This window comes from Kryptolebias marmoratus, linkage group LG13, assembly GCF_001649575.2.
Source record: "Kryptolebias marmoratus isolate JLee-2015 linkage group LG13, ASM164957v2, whole genome shotgun sequence".
NCBI classification, from domain to species: domain Eukaryota; kingdom Metazoa; phylum Chordata; class Actinopteri; order Cyprinodontiformes; family Rivulidae; genus Kryptolebias; species Kryptolebias marmoratus.
The window spans coordinates 7,069,855-7,087,253 of record NC_051442.1 but is presented as its reverse complement, the minus strand read 5'-3'; the positions used below and the strand labels follow the sequence as shown (position 1 = coordinate 7,087,253).

Here is a 17,399-nt window from a genome sequence, read left to right as displayed (position 1 = left end):
AATATTTCAACGTGCTATCACCGTCACACTCGACTCTCACGAAGTCTGATCAAATTTGCGACTTTCCTTTCAACTCTGTGAGCTTAATCGACAAGTCATTACTTTTTACTTTGCGCTGCAAAACATTTTTTTACCGCATCAGTATGACGGACGTTAACGCGGAAAGCAGCCACCGGAAGCACTGTTGCATTTTGGGCGGTGTAGTTCTTTTAACCTGTGTTAGTAGGCTCTCTGAAATAAAACTGCATAATGGCAGTGCATGTACTATGTTTTGCTATTGTTTGGGGGTTTTTTTGGTTTTTTTTGGTTGGTTCCCGCTCCCGTCTGCTCCCGTTAAGTTTTTATCCTGTACCGTACCGATCACGTGATTAACAGTAAAGTTGACTCCCATCCCACGGGAATCCTGCGGGATTGGTGCGTTTAAAGACGGCTCGGAAAAACACATCCCCACACATCCCCACATGTTAACAACAAATTAAACAATTGCAACGGCTGGAAAAAACTGCGGGGGATATAGGGCATACATAAGGGAAGTGGGGGACATGTCCCACACATACCCCGGTTATGCCTTTGCTTGGGGGTGCTACGGGGGTGCTATGACTTTTCCAGGGGGAGCTATAGCACACCCTATTCTACACTGCCGTGAGCTAATAGACTATAATGTGTTTTGCTTCGTGCATAATGGGTATACAAGACTCTCCACCTAAATTACTGGAGTATTAAGTTCTAAAATGAAATATAGCTGATTCTTATTATAACAGACCGATGAGTTAATAGGAACATATGTGCGGAAAAAAACTGAAAAAGAAAACCCTGAGAGAAAATTTCAAGCTTTCAATGTGTGCAGTCAGATGTAAAGGTCAAAAATTGTAGGATGGAGCAAAAATTAAAATATATTGATTATGAGCATGGCTAAGAGCATTAAAACCACAAATGTGGGTAACATTGAACCTAAAACAAACATTCATTACTGCTGGCTTAATTTTAGTATGACCTCATGTTAGGTTGCAAAACCTAGTTTTATTACAAAGGACAACAAGTGTCAAACTAGTATTTGTGTAAAAGGCAGGGCACAAGGTTTTCCAGCATTTTTCCTGCAATATCATTAGATGTCGATTTATTCACTTTACATTGTTCATAAAGACATAGGTGATTTCTGTTTATGTTTAAATAAAATGCTGTCCAACTTTGCCTAACCTCCCAGGTTAGACCAATAATAGATCTAGATGAAGAGGACCTCTGCTGGTCTGTGCTGTTTCAGACCTAGTAATGCTTTCATTATATGCAGTGTTTTGGTTTTTGGTTTGGTTTTACTTACTGCCATTATTACATTTTCCATCCTTTATTAAGATCTAATATTTATTTCATATGCCCTCTTATGTATTTTCATTTAGGCAAGGAAGTTAATATTTTAAATTCAGTTTGTTCATGTATTTTAGATTGATTTAAGTGTTCCAACATAGTAGCCACTTACTGATGCCTCTGAAGCTTTGATGTAACAAATATAATACCCATGACAGTTGATTTGCGACTGAATCTTTTATCCATTTATGTTGATCTTTTGTGTTACAGCCTTGATTTTGGTTTAATTACCAACTTTTAATCGCAGTCTTTTGGGCCAGCAATACTTTTATCAGCATAAAGAGGGTTGATAACAATATCCTATTTTCTGCTTCCATGAGAAAGTTAATGTGTCTGTTAATGGTAAAAAAAACCATTCTAGATTACAATACAAGCAAAAAAATAAAAAATGAATCATATTTTCAAAGCTATCTTAAAATAAAAAAATAGCAATAACAACAACGAAAAGCTGCAGATTTTTAAAACGTGTAAATGTACCCATTTTAAGAAGTGTTATTTAAATTCATGGGCACAGATGTAGTATTTGCACATAACAGTTTGTCATGTGAATTTAATGAAATTGGATCTCCTACTGGTTCTATTCAGACCTGGCTGCTTATTTTCTCAGTTGCTTTACACATGAAGTCCAAGTGCTAATTTTTTGAGTTTGTTGATCATAGTTATTTCAGCCAAGGTTAGAGAAAGAGAGAGAGAAAAAACCTCTTATAAAAGTTACAGATCATCATCAATCAATCAATCAATTGTGAGTAAAAAAGTGTTCTGGTCTAAAATTTGTTCTTTTTTTTGCATTAGTCATGCTGTTTAAAAGTGGTGTTGTGAAACAACAGGTTTGTACGATGTACAACATTTTCATCCAACAGTTAGGTGGCAAGTGATAATTTTTTGCTGTACCATTTTCCCAAAGGTATTTAGTGAAAGCTTTGTAAAGTTCACCTCAATAGTTTGTTGTCACAGTTTAAAAAAGTGCAAATGTAAAACAAAAGCATTTGAAAGGCATCGTTTTAGAAGTCAGTTGTGTTACGTTGCTCTGCTCTTTCCTAGGCAGGTCCCTTTGCTCTCACTTATGTTTGCTGTTTTCTTGCAGAAACTCAATTTTCACATGTGTTTTCGAACACTTATGATGACAATCTGGGACTGTCAGTTGAAAATGAAAGCACTTTCACTTTGCAACGCATGATTGCTCAGTGTATTACATAGCAGCTGTTTAGCAGTTGCTTGTCAAAGCATCCTCTGGGTTTGGTCTCAGACTTCTTTTTTTTTTTTGGAATGTGCATCTTTAAAAATAATCTCAAATACAAACTTAAAGGGACCTGAGATTGAAAGTTTTTAAATATTTAATTTACTTCTACTTAACATTCACCGCAGATGTTTTTAGTTTTGTTTGATTGTTTATTGGTTGTCTATAATTTATCACTATCAGTTGGTGATGTGTGATTTTAAAAGATTATTGGGGATTTTAAATAGAGCTGCAATAACAACCTCACACTGAGCAACAGTGGGTGAGGGTAAATTTGACTGTCTTTCAGTTCAAGCTGTGCATTCTTACATTGGACTTGCCTCTATGGCACATGCACTTAATATGGTACATCATCTAGCAAAGTAGACTAGACATGGGCAGTACTATCCACTGCATTATTCAAATAAGTTAAACCTCTGATGTTTTGGGTCACTCGTAAAATATATTTTTTAAACAAGTACAGTACGTTTTTTGACCTCTGCATGAAGCTGGTTCTTATAAAAGATGAAAACACTCAGTTCACAGAAACAGCAGCTGTGCACATTTTCAATAAATCATCCCAAAATATGGGTCACTCAGCTGTTAAACTCTGAATAAAACACAGAAACACTTGTAAACTGATTAGCTGGTGGAGATTTAGCAAATACCTGACTCTGACTGGATTAAATGGGTTCTTCCCTTATAAGGAAGAATATTGACCACCTATATAGATAAACTGCACTCCCCAACAGGCCAACACATGCTTGTGTATTTCTGAAAAGTATGTGATAGGAGATAAAAGCACCTTGCCACTGATGTATCACTTAGTTGGTTTGAACTTAAAATAGAAATCTCATTTCATAACAGCATCTCTTCCAAGTAATAGCCACATTTTATGCTCTAACAAGCCATAGCATATATAGAAACATCTTTCTTTTCATTGACATTTTTGCTCTGTCAGCTCATCTTGATTTTAGAAAGTAGACACACCTTTTACAGCATTGAAGATTTTTTTTTACTTCTACATTTGCTTATTTATTTATGTTATTTGGAATGATTTAAATCATGTCTTGCCTGACTTGTCTAGTCAGTGCCAGCTTGCTGTGTTCTGCTGTAATTTCACCACCTTTTATTTATAACACTAACCCCTCTTTACACATTATTAGTGGAAAAAGCAAACTCATGATGAAGGGTTAAGAGCAGGACGTTATCAAGGGGACTAATTTAAATGCTTGTATGTTTCTTATATGTTTTGTACATGATAAAGACTAGGTTACTGTTGTACACGTCTTAAATCATTGATTATAAATTGCACTGTGCAAAGTTTTAAATCACATTTAATTTCCTAATGTTTTGCTTCAGTCGAGTCTTGTTTTGTTCTAATCTTGTGAAGGTGTTTTAATCAGTAGTTCTCCAGAGTTTCTGAAGGTCTTTAAAAGAATGGGGATCTTTGACTGCTTATTCTTTTATATTCAGTCCAGTCCTTGTACTTGAACATGATAGCATATTGTACACTGTGTGATTAAAACAGAAGAAAAGTGGATGAATGGAAGACAAAAGAAGTGTGTCAAGCCTTAAAAACCATCCACAGCAAATAGGCAGAATCTGTAAGTCGTGTCTTTAAGAAACAGGAACAAACTTGGAAAACAAACCTGGCATACACAAGAGCTGCTTTATCCTTTAGTTGATCAACTGTATGATACATTTTCAAAAAAATATCTCCCCTTTGTCCCCTTTGAAGCACCCACAAAAAAACTGTTGACCTGGTGTAGAATACTTCAAAAAGCTCATATCAGAAAGTTGGGTGAGAGGAAAATAACAGCTTGTTTTGTTGTTTGTTTTCTAGTTCTATATAAATAACACACACAGACATATATCTAGATATAGATAGATACTGTATACTTTTAGACCTTTTGCATAGCTCCTTAAACATCACAGCAACAGAGATGTGTGATACATTTGGCATGCTCCTACCGTCTGTGTTTTGGCACAGGACTTTTATTTTTAACAAACAAAGACAAAATTAATTGCAAAGTAGATCTATCTTTTTTTTTTTAGGGCAATATCAAAGCCAGTGTTTTATCTCCTTCCAAAATCCTTTTTATCCATTAAAACTAATCAAAAGGGACATTATTTTATAAGCTTGATAAAAAGGCTCCGAGCCAAGATTTGGTCAGGGAGATATGCCAGAGTCCCAATGAAATAGCTTTAGTATTGTATTGCTATCTCTTTTGATGTTATCATGAAAAATTTCATTTATTTTTGGTCTGCCAGAGCTCTCACACTTTGGAATCTATAAGAAAAGCCTAGTGCAAATATTCAATACATATCGCTACACCATTATTCTTTGTAATAAACCAATTTTACCCAGAAAATTCTAAAAACACGTGTCGTAAATTCATGTGTTGGAGATAAGCCCTATTTTACAAGGATTTGTAATGCATTAGCTATTCATTCAAATACATTTATTGTGACGTTTTGTGAGATAAAATATTTTGATGTATGTAATTGAACTACAAATGTATAAGTACACGGGGTGACTAATAAAAAACTACATAGCAATATTAAACTTTTTCACCTTTTTTGATGGAAATGAAAACTGTTTTTACGTAGTAGCTAAAATGTTGTGTAAATGTGCATAATGTATGTTTACAATATTTTTACTCATTAAAGAAATATTACAATTTCAACTCAAAATCTTATTTTGAAACATCAAAGCAAGTAGCTACAATAGCAAGTCTGGGGTTTTTTTGTTTTTTTTTCACATAATTGTAGGAGGGATGAAATTCATGGCAGTGAATTTGATTTTTGATGGGTTTTTTTTACCATTGTGACTCATTGAATTGACATACTCGCTTTGTGAAACATAGAAACATGTAATTGTTTACATTTAATCCAAAAGGCAGTTGTTAGGAATAACCTTGGAATTTTTTATTTTACTATCTTCTGTGATTATGACAATGTGACAATGATGGTGATACCTACTTTATCTGGGAAAACATCATTTTTGAAATGTGTGGTGAGAATCCAACCCCACTATCACCAGAATAAAGAAGGTATCTGTGAATGTGTGAAAGTGCTGAAAACAGCCCCTGATGAGTCTGCTTTAGTACAGCATAGTAACTAGATAAAGCATTTATGCATGAGTAAAAAAAAAAAATAAAGTGAAGAAAGTGTGAAAGAAGGCACCATTGTGCAACTTAGACTGATATATCAGAGAGATTAAGGTGCCTGATATTAAAAAATGAAAAAAAAAAAAAACATTAACTGTGAGAAAAAAAGTGGGAAAAAGCAAATTTAAGAGAACATCTGGGGGTGATGTTGACTAGAACAAGTGTAGGTAGAGAACAAAAGAAAGAATTTTGGGTATTCTTTATTTTATGGACAATAATTGAATGAGTGTGGGGGTTTCCATAATTGTTTTATCAAACATGCTTTCTTTTGTCATTAGCACAGTCCTGACTTCACTGTCCTCCCACTCATGTGTCCTGTGTATACTCATGCAAATCAAGTATGTTCAATTAATTTGAGCCTCTAAATCTCCTAACATGAGCTTTTGTACAAAGTACTGGTCTTACACATAATAATGCAAAAAAAGGTTTAGACCCAGGCATGCAATCATATGTGTGATGCAGGATAGTATAGAAATCACTCAGCAAAATTATTCTGTACATGCATGTAAGCAAATCCTATTAGCAACCAAAAAAATAATTAGCATGTAGTCTGTTCATTTGCATGTATTAATAATAATAATAATAATAAAATAAAACCTTTGATAACCTCAAAATTAACCTAATAAAAATTTTTAAAAAGGAAAGGTAAATAAAAGCTGCTGTATCATACTACTTTGACGCAACAATACTGTTCTGTTTTGACACAGAATATCATTGTCATATTATTGTTACATTCACAAGCACAAATTACCTTCTGCAGCAGTTCAAAGCAGTTGCAAAAATGAAGAAGTCTTTGTTTGATTGTCCTCAGTTGCTTCATTAGCATACTGTGCAAAGGTTATGTAGTGTTATCAATTATTTTAAGCAGCTTGTGCCAGATTTCTTTCTCATTTTTACTCTTGAGGTCTAAAGGTTACTGTTGCTCAAAAACTTTAGGTCACTAGCTCTGATGAAGCCCCACAAATGACTAAATAAATAAATAGAAAAATGCACTCGTAATCACTGACTTTTAGAGATTATACAAGGTCTTCATGCATATGTTAAAGAAGTTCCACAGAATGTAGCATCTGTTTTCATTCTTTCATTTCTGCAGACGTTCTCAGTGTCACATTTCCATTCCAGTCTATCGTCCAGATGAACACCCAGATACTTATTTGCATACTTTCTTTCTAACTACACATCCTTTGTCTTTTTCTCGTATACCCACTTGCTTTATCTCAAGTTTACTTTAAGCCCTCTCTTTATAGTAATTAACATTTCTTCACATTTATTTTAGTCACAGTTTGCCACCAAACAATGATTGTGTAGGTGGAGATAAGAAGCAACGTGTCAAATTATGGTTTGCTTTTCCTGATGAAATAAGGACAGAAGGGCTGTATAGATTGCTACATTTGCATCTAATTAATCAAACATTTTCTTTCTCTGGTATAGCAGTTGACAAACTGCTGAAAAGTTATAATTGTTGCAGAGAGAGAGAGAGGCATAGTTGAAATCTCCAGAGAGCTCCATGAATGCATCTAGGTTTTGTGTTTAGAGGCTGGCAGCAACTGAGCTGATAATGTCACATGTGTTGTCAGCACAAGCTGAAGGCAAGATACGCTGCTCTCAAATTAATTCAGTTCAGTTCAGTTTATTTTATATAGCGCCAAGTCACAACAAAAGTCTCAGTTTCAGGGTACTGTACAAAAACATTCACATACATCATAAAATCCAATTAGTAAAAGTTATCTGTCTCAGGAAGCCAGCAGATTGCATTGATTCTTCACTTTGTCTCAGTCTCCAATCTCCTGAGCAGCAGGTTGGCGACAGTGGAAAGGAAAAACTCCCTTTTAAAAGGAAGAACCAGGCTCAGTTTGAGCAGCCATCTGGGGTTAAAGGACAGGAAAGAGATACAGACAAACACAGAATGACTGGTCCAGATGTAGTTTCTATTGGAAGAAAACCTGATAACTCTGGCTCCTCTCATGTGGAGCCAGACTTATCCATTCTACTTTTGGAAACTCTAAGAACCACAAGTAAACCTGCAGTCTGAGAACGAAGTGCTCTGTTAGGAAAATATTGAACAATAAGATCTTTAATATAAGATGGAGCTTGGTTGTTGAGAGATTTGTGTGTTAGAAGTAAGATTTTAAATTATATTCTGAATTTGACAAGGAGCCAAAACTATGGAAAAATTATATCTTATCCCAACTGTCATTAGAACTCTGGCAGCAGTATTCTGAATCAACTGAAGACTTTTTAAAGAGTTTTTGGGACACCCAGATAATAAAGAATTAGTGCAGTTAAATTTTCTACATTGTTATGCATTAGTTTCTTATTTCCTTGTGATAAATTAAGTTGAATTCTATTAAAAAAGAAAAAAAAGTATATACCTGTCTGCTAGGACAATGTAGTGACCTCGTGTGACAGGTGAAATCTTGACTGGCAAGTTTAAAACCATAATTACTTCCACCAAAATATGTCAGAATGTGTGGCCAAGACACAGCGGGTTGACCAATTAGTATTTTACAGTAGCACCTACTGACAGATTTCAAAATCTATTTTTAGTCTCATAAACCACTACATGCTGTGAAAAAAATATTTTTTAATTTATTTTTTCATTTTTTAGAATCATTTTGGTGAAAAATAATTAATTTATCTCATCCAAAAAGTTTTTTATTCCTCATATTGTTTGCAGCTTGATGTGTGACATTCCAAAAAGTTATATCTTGGTGAGACATCTTTCTAAAATTGTAAACTAGTCAGTCTATTTTTGTATTTATTTTTCTCACCTTCCTTTTTACCTCTCTTTGAGACCTGTCAGCAGACATGCCAGCAAATATAACAACTGAACCAGAGAACACAACAGTTCATGCAAGAGCCAGTTTTTTATGGTCTAATGAAAATGTTCTACTATTCTTCTTTACTTCACCGACCAGTTCTTGTTGAGTACTATGTTACTGAATTATTTATTGTTTCTGTCCACTGGCAACCTTGCTGTCCATGTCTCCAATGATTTGACCAGAATGATGGCAAAGGATGGTGCAGCTGTAGTTCAAATTAAGGTTAATGGACATGCTTCTTGTAGCTTTGCAGATTTTATTGAGTTCTAGTGGTGAAAATGGGTGCAAACCCCTCCTATTACATCTGCTGGCTCCTGGTATTAATCATTTAGTTGTTGCAGTAAGCAAAACAAAGTCACCTCCTGTCATTTTAAACCATGTAGGTATTACAAGTACAAAATAGGGTGTTGCAAAACTTAATTTAACATAATTTAGTTTTCATGTGCATTATTATAACAGAGTAAAAGACAGAAAAAATACACCTCACATTTTAAGGCAGTTACCCAAGTGGCAAAAACGTTTTTCTCTAATAAAAAGTTATCTCAAAAAGTAACTCCATCACAATAAGTGGGCATTAAGCAGGACAGCACAATAACCATATGGGATAAATACATAATACCATTTTTTTGTACTTTCTCTCAGATGGGTACACTACTGATGACATTGAATTCTACTGGCGAGGAGGAAAAAATGCTGTGACAGGTGTGGACAAGATTGAACTACCCCAGTTCTCGATTGTGGATCATAAGCTCATCTCCAAAAATGTTGTATTTTCCACAGGTAATGCCAATAAAGAACCTCAAACATCATAGAAATTGTGAGTCACTTTGCATGCTGCACTTACAACTTTGATTTGAAACATGAAAAAGCTTCAACTAATTTCCTGGAATGAAAATGCCAAGCCACAAAAAAGCAGAATGAAGCACTGTCCTTGGAGACAAAAAACACAATGACTTATTTAACAGCAATAAACAAAAAGAACACTGTCTGACACAATGAAATATTCATTTTTTTCTGTTTCCATATTTATGAATTTGTCATGCAGCTAAGCATTTGGCAGCAGGATAATAAATCTTTGACTGTAGTTACTGTGGTAGTTATTGCACTGTATAATTGTGCACATTAATACAAAAATAATGTATAGTCTTCGCCTGGGGGAGTTTGTTTTGTCTGCAGGAGACACAAATCAGTGCAAACCTATTAATAGCATAACACTTGCTGAAGAATGCACATTATGTCTCTGTGTGTACAGCATTAATATGTATGCACGTTTGTTAAAGTGTGTCCCTGTAGAATGACAGGTATTCTGTTTTCCAGAAAACTGGTAAATGGAGAAGTTCTTGTAAAACATGCTGTGTACTGCTATATGAAAAAAAAAAAAGATAACTCAGAAATGCGGACATCAGCATATTTGACTGGGCAAGTTTCCAATACAAATGTTGTGTTTTTCTCCAAGAACAAGTAATGTCATTACTGACCTTATGAAGAAAGAAGAATTTGCCATAAATTCCCTTTTATTGTCTACCCAGCTTTGTCACTTATTTCAGAGATTTAATTGTCTTTTTTAGTTTCCCATGTTAACACAGATAAATCTGTTCTCTTTTTGGTTTTTCAAGTTAACACTGGCTATGTAAAATTAACAAATCACACTTGGAAGATACTAAAAGTGTTTATTGGAATTTTGCTTTTATTTAAAAAAAAGTTTTCCCTGTCCCATAACCAATTTATATTGTGTGCATGCTTTTAAATGAACTGCATTTTTCAGTAATATCTAGTTCTCCTTTATGCCTGTGCCAAAGCTGCTTGCCAATAAAAAATAAAGAAATACAAAATGTAGAAGCTGATATTTTATCCTGCTTCTCTTACTGTAAATTTATTTTAAATTCAGTTGACACAAGCATACAAGTGAACCCTAATAAAGCTACCTTTTTGAATATGTGGCAATAAATAATTTAGATGTAATGAAATCTCCAAGAATGACTTCATCATCCAGTAATGAAATGAGAAGCTGATCACTGCATTAATTAGGATTAAATGACCAGTTGCTAATTAATACATTTATATTTGCCTGGTCAGTGAATATACAAAAATAAGATGTTAACCTTGAGGTTTTAATCATTTTGTACTCTGTTCTCACTCTTCTTTTCAACAGGCTCTTATCCCCGTTTGTCCTTGAGTTTTAAGCTAAAAAGAAATATTGGGTATTTCATCCTGCAGACATACATGCCTTCTATCCTTATCACCATCCTCTCATGGGTCTCCTTCTGGATCAACTATGATGCCTCTGCTGCCAGGGTGGCTCTAGGTGAGAACATACAATTGTTATAATTGGTAGGAACATCAGTTAGAAATGTCTTAAAGTTTTGTTAGAGTTGCCATGTCCTGAAAAAAAAAAAAATATATATATATATATATATATATATATATATATATATATATATATATTTCTTCTTTATTTTTTTTTTACCCAACAATTATATTTGATTTAAAAAGTACAAACTCAAACTCAAGATAAAGCAAGGTTACAACTGTGAAAAGAAATGTCTTCATGTTTGTACCTTAATTATTGTCCTAATTATCATGTTTTGTCATTTTCAACTAAACACATTCCTTATAAAGTTATAACTTATAATTGATCCTACAGTATACACAACACAATTTTCCTCATCTTTTAGAATTATCATGGGTTATATAAGGTTATATAAGTGTCAAGTTTACAGAAATGTTCAGGTGAATAACCTAATTAATTTATTTCCACTTTGTTTCTGGAGCCTTCTGTAATCCTTTTATCTGAAACAAATGTAAACTGTGAAGAGCTTCTCTGTGTTTATCAGAAGCTTGTTGTCTTTTTTTTTTTACCCAACTCCATTCCGCTAGCTTTATCCACAGTCTATCCATGCCTTGGTTTAGTCGACAAGGCAATTTCACTGATTGACGACTGAGCTGCATTTAGTGATCTGTGAGGTTTGTGTGGGATGCAGTGAAAAAAAAGGGTAATGCTCCATAATGAAGGAAGGTCAACAATGTTGGAAACTGTCAAGCCATGTCCTTTTCCACAAAGGATTTAGGAACTTCTTTACTCTGACCTGGTTTCAAGGCATTAGAATTGACCTGTAATAGCTGAACCACATGGTCCCCGTGTGCAAGAAATTCTGTGCTTTCAGGCTCTTGCAAAACCTGTGAGTGGAAATTGCCAGCCTTTTTGATTTTTAACAGTGGTCACCTGCTATTTTTCAGTGATAATTGTGCATTAAAGAAAAAAATGCTACTTGCATTTGCCTTAAAAAACTTTGTTTTTATAATAGAATGAACATGTGCATGTAGGAGGCTCTGTGGGTGTTGTTGGAGTTCTAAGCACATCTTTTTTTCATTATGCACAAAAAAATACATAAGATTTAGAATTAGGTCTCCTATACTTTCTATAATTAATATATGGGCAATTTCATTTGCTGTCTATTGGAAGCATGCAAAATGCATAAATAGATATAATAAAGTGAATGTTTGTAAAAGGGACAAAGTATTACTGACAAAGTTTGACATTCATGATTAAAACACAATCCCAATATATATAGTGATATCAGGCAGTAATTATCATTGGATTTGAAAACTGTCTAAAGCTTTTTATTTCTCTCAATAAATGTTTCCTCCAAATAAAAACAATCAAAGTTAATGTTATACCATTATAACTGTGTTTGTAATTACACTCTGAAATGGTCTCTCTTTACCAGGTATTACCACGGTCCTTACCATGACAACCATTAATACCCATCTGAGAGAAACCCTCCCCAAAATCCCATATGTCAAGGCCATAGACATGTACTTGATGGGCTGCTTTGTGTTTGTCTTCCTGGCCTTGTTGGAGTATGCACTGGTGAATTACATCTTCTTCGGCCAGGGTCCACAACGTCAGAAAAAAGCAGCTGAGAAGACAGCAACAGCAAACAATGAAAAGATGAGGATGGATCCAAACAAGGTAACATACTGTTAGGTTAGCGAATCTGATACATCTACAATCTGTATATGCACCATACTGTTTTTAAAGCAAAGTAGAAATGCTTTGTTAAAATGTAAATAGAAATTGATTATGAAGTTGAATGCTGACCTTTTCTAATAGCAACATTATGTAAGCACTTTGGGGAAAAAAGACCAGTTGCTATAGCTTTGAAAATGAAACATATTACTTTCCTTTGCAAGATATACAGTAGGTGATATCATGTTTTAGTCCTCATTTGTAGATGCTATAAATGTCTCTCTCTTTGCATGTTGTAGCTCCATGTTTCTCAAATTGTGATAAAATATCACAAGTGGTGCTCCGGATCCTTTTAGTGCCACTCAGACAAAATTTTGGTATCAATTATTTACAAGTTAAATAACAAGCAAATGAAACATCTTAAGTTGAACTGTGATGGAAATTATGAACAAGGGCTCTAAATGGGAACTGCTTAAAAGGGAAATGAAATTGAGAATATTTTGAGAACACCTGTGGAAACTGTACAGGATACTTTGAAATATGCATGAACCTAAAGCTGTTTGTTTTTTTTTTTGGATAGAACATGACTGTATAATCTATATGAACATATCAGCCCTCTTCCCACTAAATCAGTGCAACTTTGTTTCACTTTAATCTGCTTGCAGTGGCTTGTGGGGAATGTAGTTGGCAGAGATGATACTCTGTATGCAAGAATGAAACAAAGAGAGCTAGCTGGCCATGACTCCATGTGGGAACCAATTTTTATGGATGATGCAGCAATTGGACTTGGTGATCAAAAGAATAAGGTAAGACAAAATTGGCCCTTTTATATTTATAGCATTACCATTGCTATGAAACTATATTGATTTTGACAATACAGATTCAGTTTACTTGGTATTTGAAATGAGCTTAGCAATGAGCAGGTAGTGCGATACTAGAACAAAGCTTTGAAAATTTATAATTTGTGAGTTATTACAATGATATAGGTTTGAAACACTGGAACTCAGAGGTAATTCTTAAATCCATCCCATTGATCACTTTTTCATCCCTTCATTTCTTTAACAGAACTTATAATATATATTTGTAAGAGAATATTCACAAGAAAAGAAAAAAAAAGCATTGAATGGTTTTCAGAATGTTTATTACGCCACACAAACTTGACTTCTTTCCTTGGACAGATGGATCCACATGAAAACATTCTCTTGGGCACTCTGGATATCAAGAATGACATGGGTGTTACAGAGCTGGCTCTGGGTCTCAATGACCCACGAAACACCATGTTAACATATGACAGCTCAAATCTACAATATCGTAAAGCAGGCCTGGCAAGGCACAACTTTGGCCGAAATGCACTGGAGCGCCATATGGCTCAAAAAAAGAGCCGGCTACGGAGGCGGGCTTCACAGTTAAAAATCACCATTCCAGACTTGACTGATGTAAACTCCATTGACAAATGGTCAAGAATGATCTTCCCAACTGTTTTTTCCTTTTTCAACATTGTTTACTGGCTTTATTATGTCAACTAAAAAGAAAAGACATTGGCGAGAGCAAGCACAAACATCAAAACGTGTTAGTTCCTTGTTTGTATCTGGTTTGTTTATATGTATGTGATGATGTAATATTAGACTGGATTCAGGACTTGATCTATCATATCTTGGAACTCAGTAACTGCTGGCTACCACATGAAAACCTTATAGAAAAGAGATTATATACAGTACATAAGGTGCCTGTTCCTGAATAACTGTTTACGTTTTTATGTAATTACTTTTGAACTTTATGATTTGTGTCTTATTTTTGGTTTGCTTGCCATTCTGTTATTTTTAAATAGGTCAGATCTATATTATACTTAATCCACTACCATAATGTAAACTTTTTAAGACAAAATTATGGGTTTACACTGTTCCTAAAAATATAAAATCACTAAAAATGTTTCAAAGTGGTGCAACAAGTTTCAGGTCAACAGGATTTTTAGTATTCTTCATGTCAGTAAACCAAGGCTTTTAATTGCTAATGTTCCTAATTTCATGTAAAAAGAAAAAAACAAAAATTAGAGAAATTCACATTTTGTGTTCCTGTTTTGTAGAGCAACAACATTTCTTTCTTCTACATAGAGGGAAATCTATGAATAATTTCTAAGCATTTCCTTAGTTTACTACTTTAACAAAATTAGTTTTGAATTAAAGCGATAACTGACGTCCTAACTGCCCAGGGTTTCATTTAGAACATGGTCAACAAGCTTGTCGACCAAGCTTGCTGGGGGGTGGGGTGGCTTTTGTTATTTATTTACCACTACTGAATTTTCAGTTTGCTTACTGTAAAGAAAAAAAAAAAAGAATCTTATATTCTATATGTTCTTGGGGAAAACTAAAACTGCAAGGTACCAGAAAAGCCCAGATGCATAAAAGTACAAAAATCCATGTTTAATACCAATCAGTGACACAGATATGTTATTATTCTTTGTCTCTAAAGACACATTTTTGATTCCTCCTCTTTGACAATTATTTTTAAACTATCATAGATTTGATACTTTTAAGTCATGTATTGTTTCCACAAGAAATTTGGCTATAATTTCAACTTCAATTTGCTACAAATAAACTATGATACTGTGCTTTTAACTGTATAATTACAAGGTAAATTTTCTTAGTGGTTTAACAAAAGAGCTCCAAAAAGCCATAAAGGCTTAATCATATGTTGGATACATGGTGCTTTTGAGGACTTGTCAATAAATACATTTTGATATCCCTTTTTTTGTTTGTTTGATTCAGGCACAACCAGATATGAATGTAAAAAAAAGATAGGGTTGTAATTCACAAGAAAACGTACTTTGTTTCCTGAGATTAAACACACTGACAGCATGAATAAAGTGTGGTGCAATAAGAAGCAAATCAGACATCAGAGTGTGAAAGATATTCTGTTACCATAAATTGAGCCAATAACGTAAAACAGATTTATATTAAAATATTAACAGACTTGTATGAAGTTGTATCTAAACAGTGCTTATCTTGAACAACAGGTTATACTTATAAAAAAATTACCAAAAAAAAATGCTTAGGTTACAATATATTTATATTTGAAGCTTCTTGATTTAATGAGCTATCTTAAAACAAGAATGAAAATATATGGCAGTTTGTTTCTCCTAGTTAAATAATTTTTGATAAAAGATTGAGCTGATGCTTAAAACAATGTGCTCCGCTGTTAAAATATTGTGTATACACATGTATTTATGACAATCTGGATATTCTGTACAATAGCAACTTTTTTATTATTATTATTTTATTCTTGTTTCTGTATTTATTTGAGATGTGTGCGTATGTGTGGTACCATGGCTGAAACGTATGCCTGACATTTTAAACAAGAATCATGATCTTAATAAAAAAAACATCTAAAAAATATTTTTTCGGAGAGGCATTTATGTATGAATGCAAGTTCATTTTAACAAGCACAGCCTGACAACCAAGAAAGTTATATTAAAGCACAATTTGACTAAAAAAAAAGGTGAATTTAAAATTTTTGTTTCATGGTATATTAATCAAAATTGTGTTTATTTTCTTTCCTGTTTCTTGTCATTGAAAACTGCACACAGAAACTAAACTGGTATGTTTTTTATCATTAATATTGTTATATATTGTTTCAAAATATCTTGTTTTGCAGTTCAGATTATATGAAAAAAAAATAACCCAGAAGTCTTTTGGGGAACTGATATCTGGGATCATGTACTTTTTCACAGAGTTTAACTTTCGGTAAAATGAAGTGGGATTCACAGTACTCAATACATATGGAAAAATATGTTTTTTTGGTTTACGTTTAAAAGTCACATAAATTGTCACTAAACACTAGTTTACACAAAGTTTATAAGAAAAAAACATTAAGAAAGAAAATGCACTGAAAAACAATAAAGCTGACAAACAAAATACTTGACAAGAAGGGCAAAATGTAAGTTTGACTAAAATGCATGTTGAAAGCTGGAAGTGTATGTAGACTGTAAAAAAGCTGCATGTGGGAACCGAAAGCTGGTGGGGGACCAGGTTGTAAAACTGTAGAAACACCTACAGTTTGTTAGAAAAATGTGATAAAGACAGAATTAATAGAACGTAAAACAACTGAATAGAACAAAAATAACCATGACCCTAAAAACAATACAAACAAACCATTCTAAAGGAAAATGTACATACCTGGAATAACATTATTATATATATATTTGGAACATATTATTGCTGTAAATAAACACAAATCAGAAAAAAAATGGGATTTTCATGTCATTCATGGTATATTGCCAAGAATGCAAAGGGTGATGTGAAACAATGTAAATAGTCTATTTTAAAAATGACTTCAAAGGTTTTAGCTTTTTTGTTTTGCTTTGTTTTATTTTCTGTTTACCACAGTACAAGTCATTGTTTTTGCTCAAATATAAAGCTGTATTTATGAATGTAGTAGGTTCTTTTGCACCATGTCTTTGCTGTAACATGTCAGCAAAAGTATGATGAGTTTTGGTACCAATTATTAGCTAAACACATCTCTGTGAATGCCATCTTTTTCAAATACACAAAGTCTTAGAGAGGCCAATACTCTCTAAATCAGGACACACTTCAATCATCTGATGCTATGACGATTCACACTGCAGTTATCACAGATAACAATTCCAAATCAATTGTATTTAATAAGCTAATTCAGCTTGTATTAGATTTTGATTTTTTTCATTTGCTTTGTTTATTTTCTGTGCTTGACACAAACCCTACAGTATTATATACTGATTGTACCAACAGAGTTTTGGCACAGGACATTTTAACATAGACATATTTTAGAAACCTGAAATATTTTACTTTATGACACTAAGTCCACCTTAGCTATCAGAGTCA

General features: G+C 33.7%; 1 protein-coding gene across 1 annotated transcript in view; it reads left to right on the top strand.

Annotated features, from left to right (window-relative positions):
• LOC108239005 (gamma-aminobutyric acid receptor subunit beta-2) overlaps positions 1 to 16,116 on the top strand; it is a 48,625-nt gene extending 32,509 nt beyond the window's left edge. The window contains exons 6-10 of the mRNA XM_017421432.3: positions 9,216 to 9,353; positions 10,726 to 10,878; positions 12,302 to 12,546; positions 13,209 to 13,349; positions 13,722 to 16,116. Coding sequence (XP_017276921.1) covers positions 9,216 to 9,353; positions 10,726 to 10,878; positions 12,302 to 12,546; positions 13,209 to 13,349; positions 13,722 to 14,069 — 1,025 coding nt within the window. The 3' untranslated portion in view covers positions 14,070 to 16,116. The remainder of the gene's footprint in view (positions 1 to 9,215; positions 9,354 to 10,725; positions 10,879 to 12,301; positions 12,547 to 13,208; positions 13,350 to 13,721) is intronic.
• Positions 16,117 to 17,399: the final 1,283 nt, after the last annotated feature.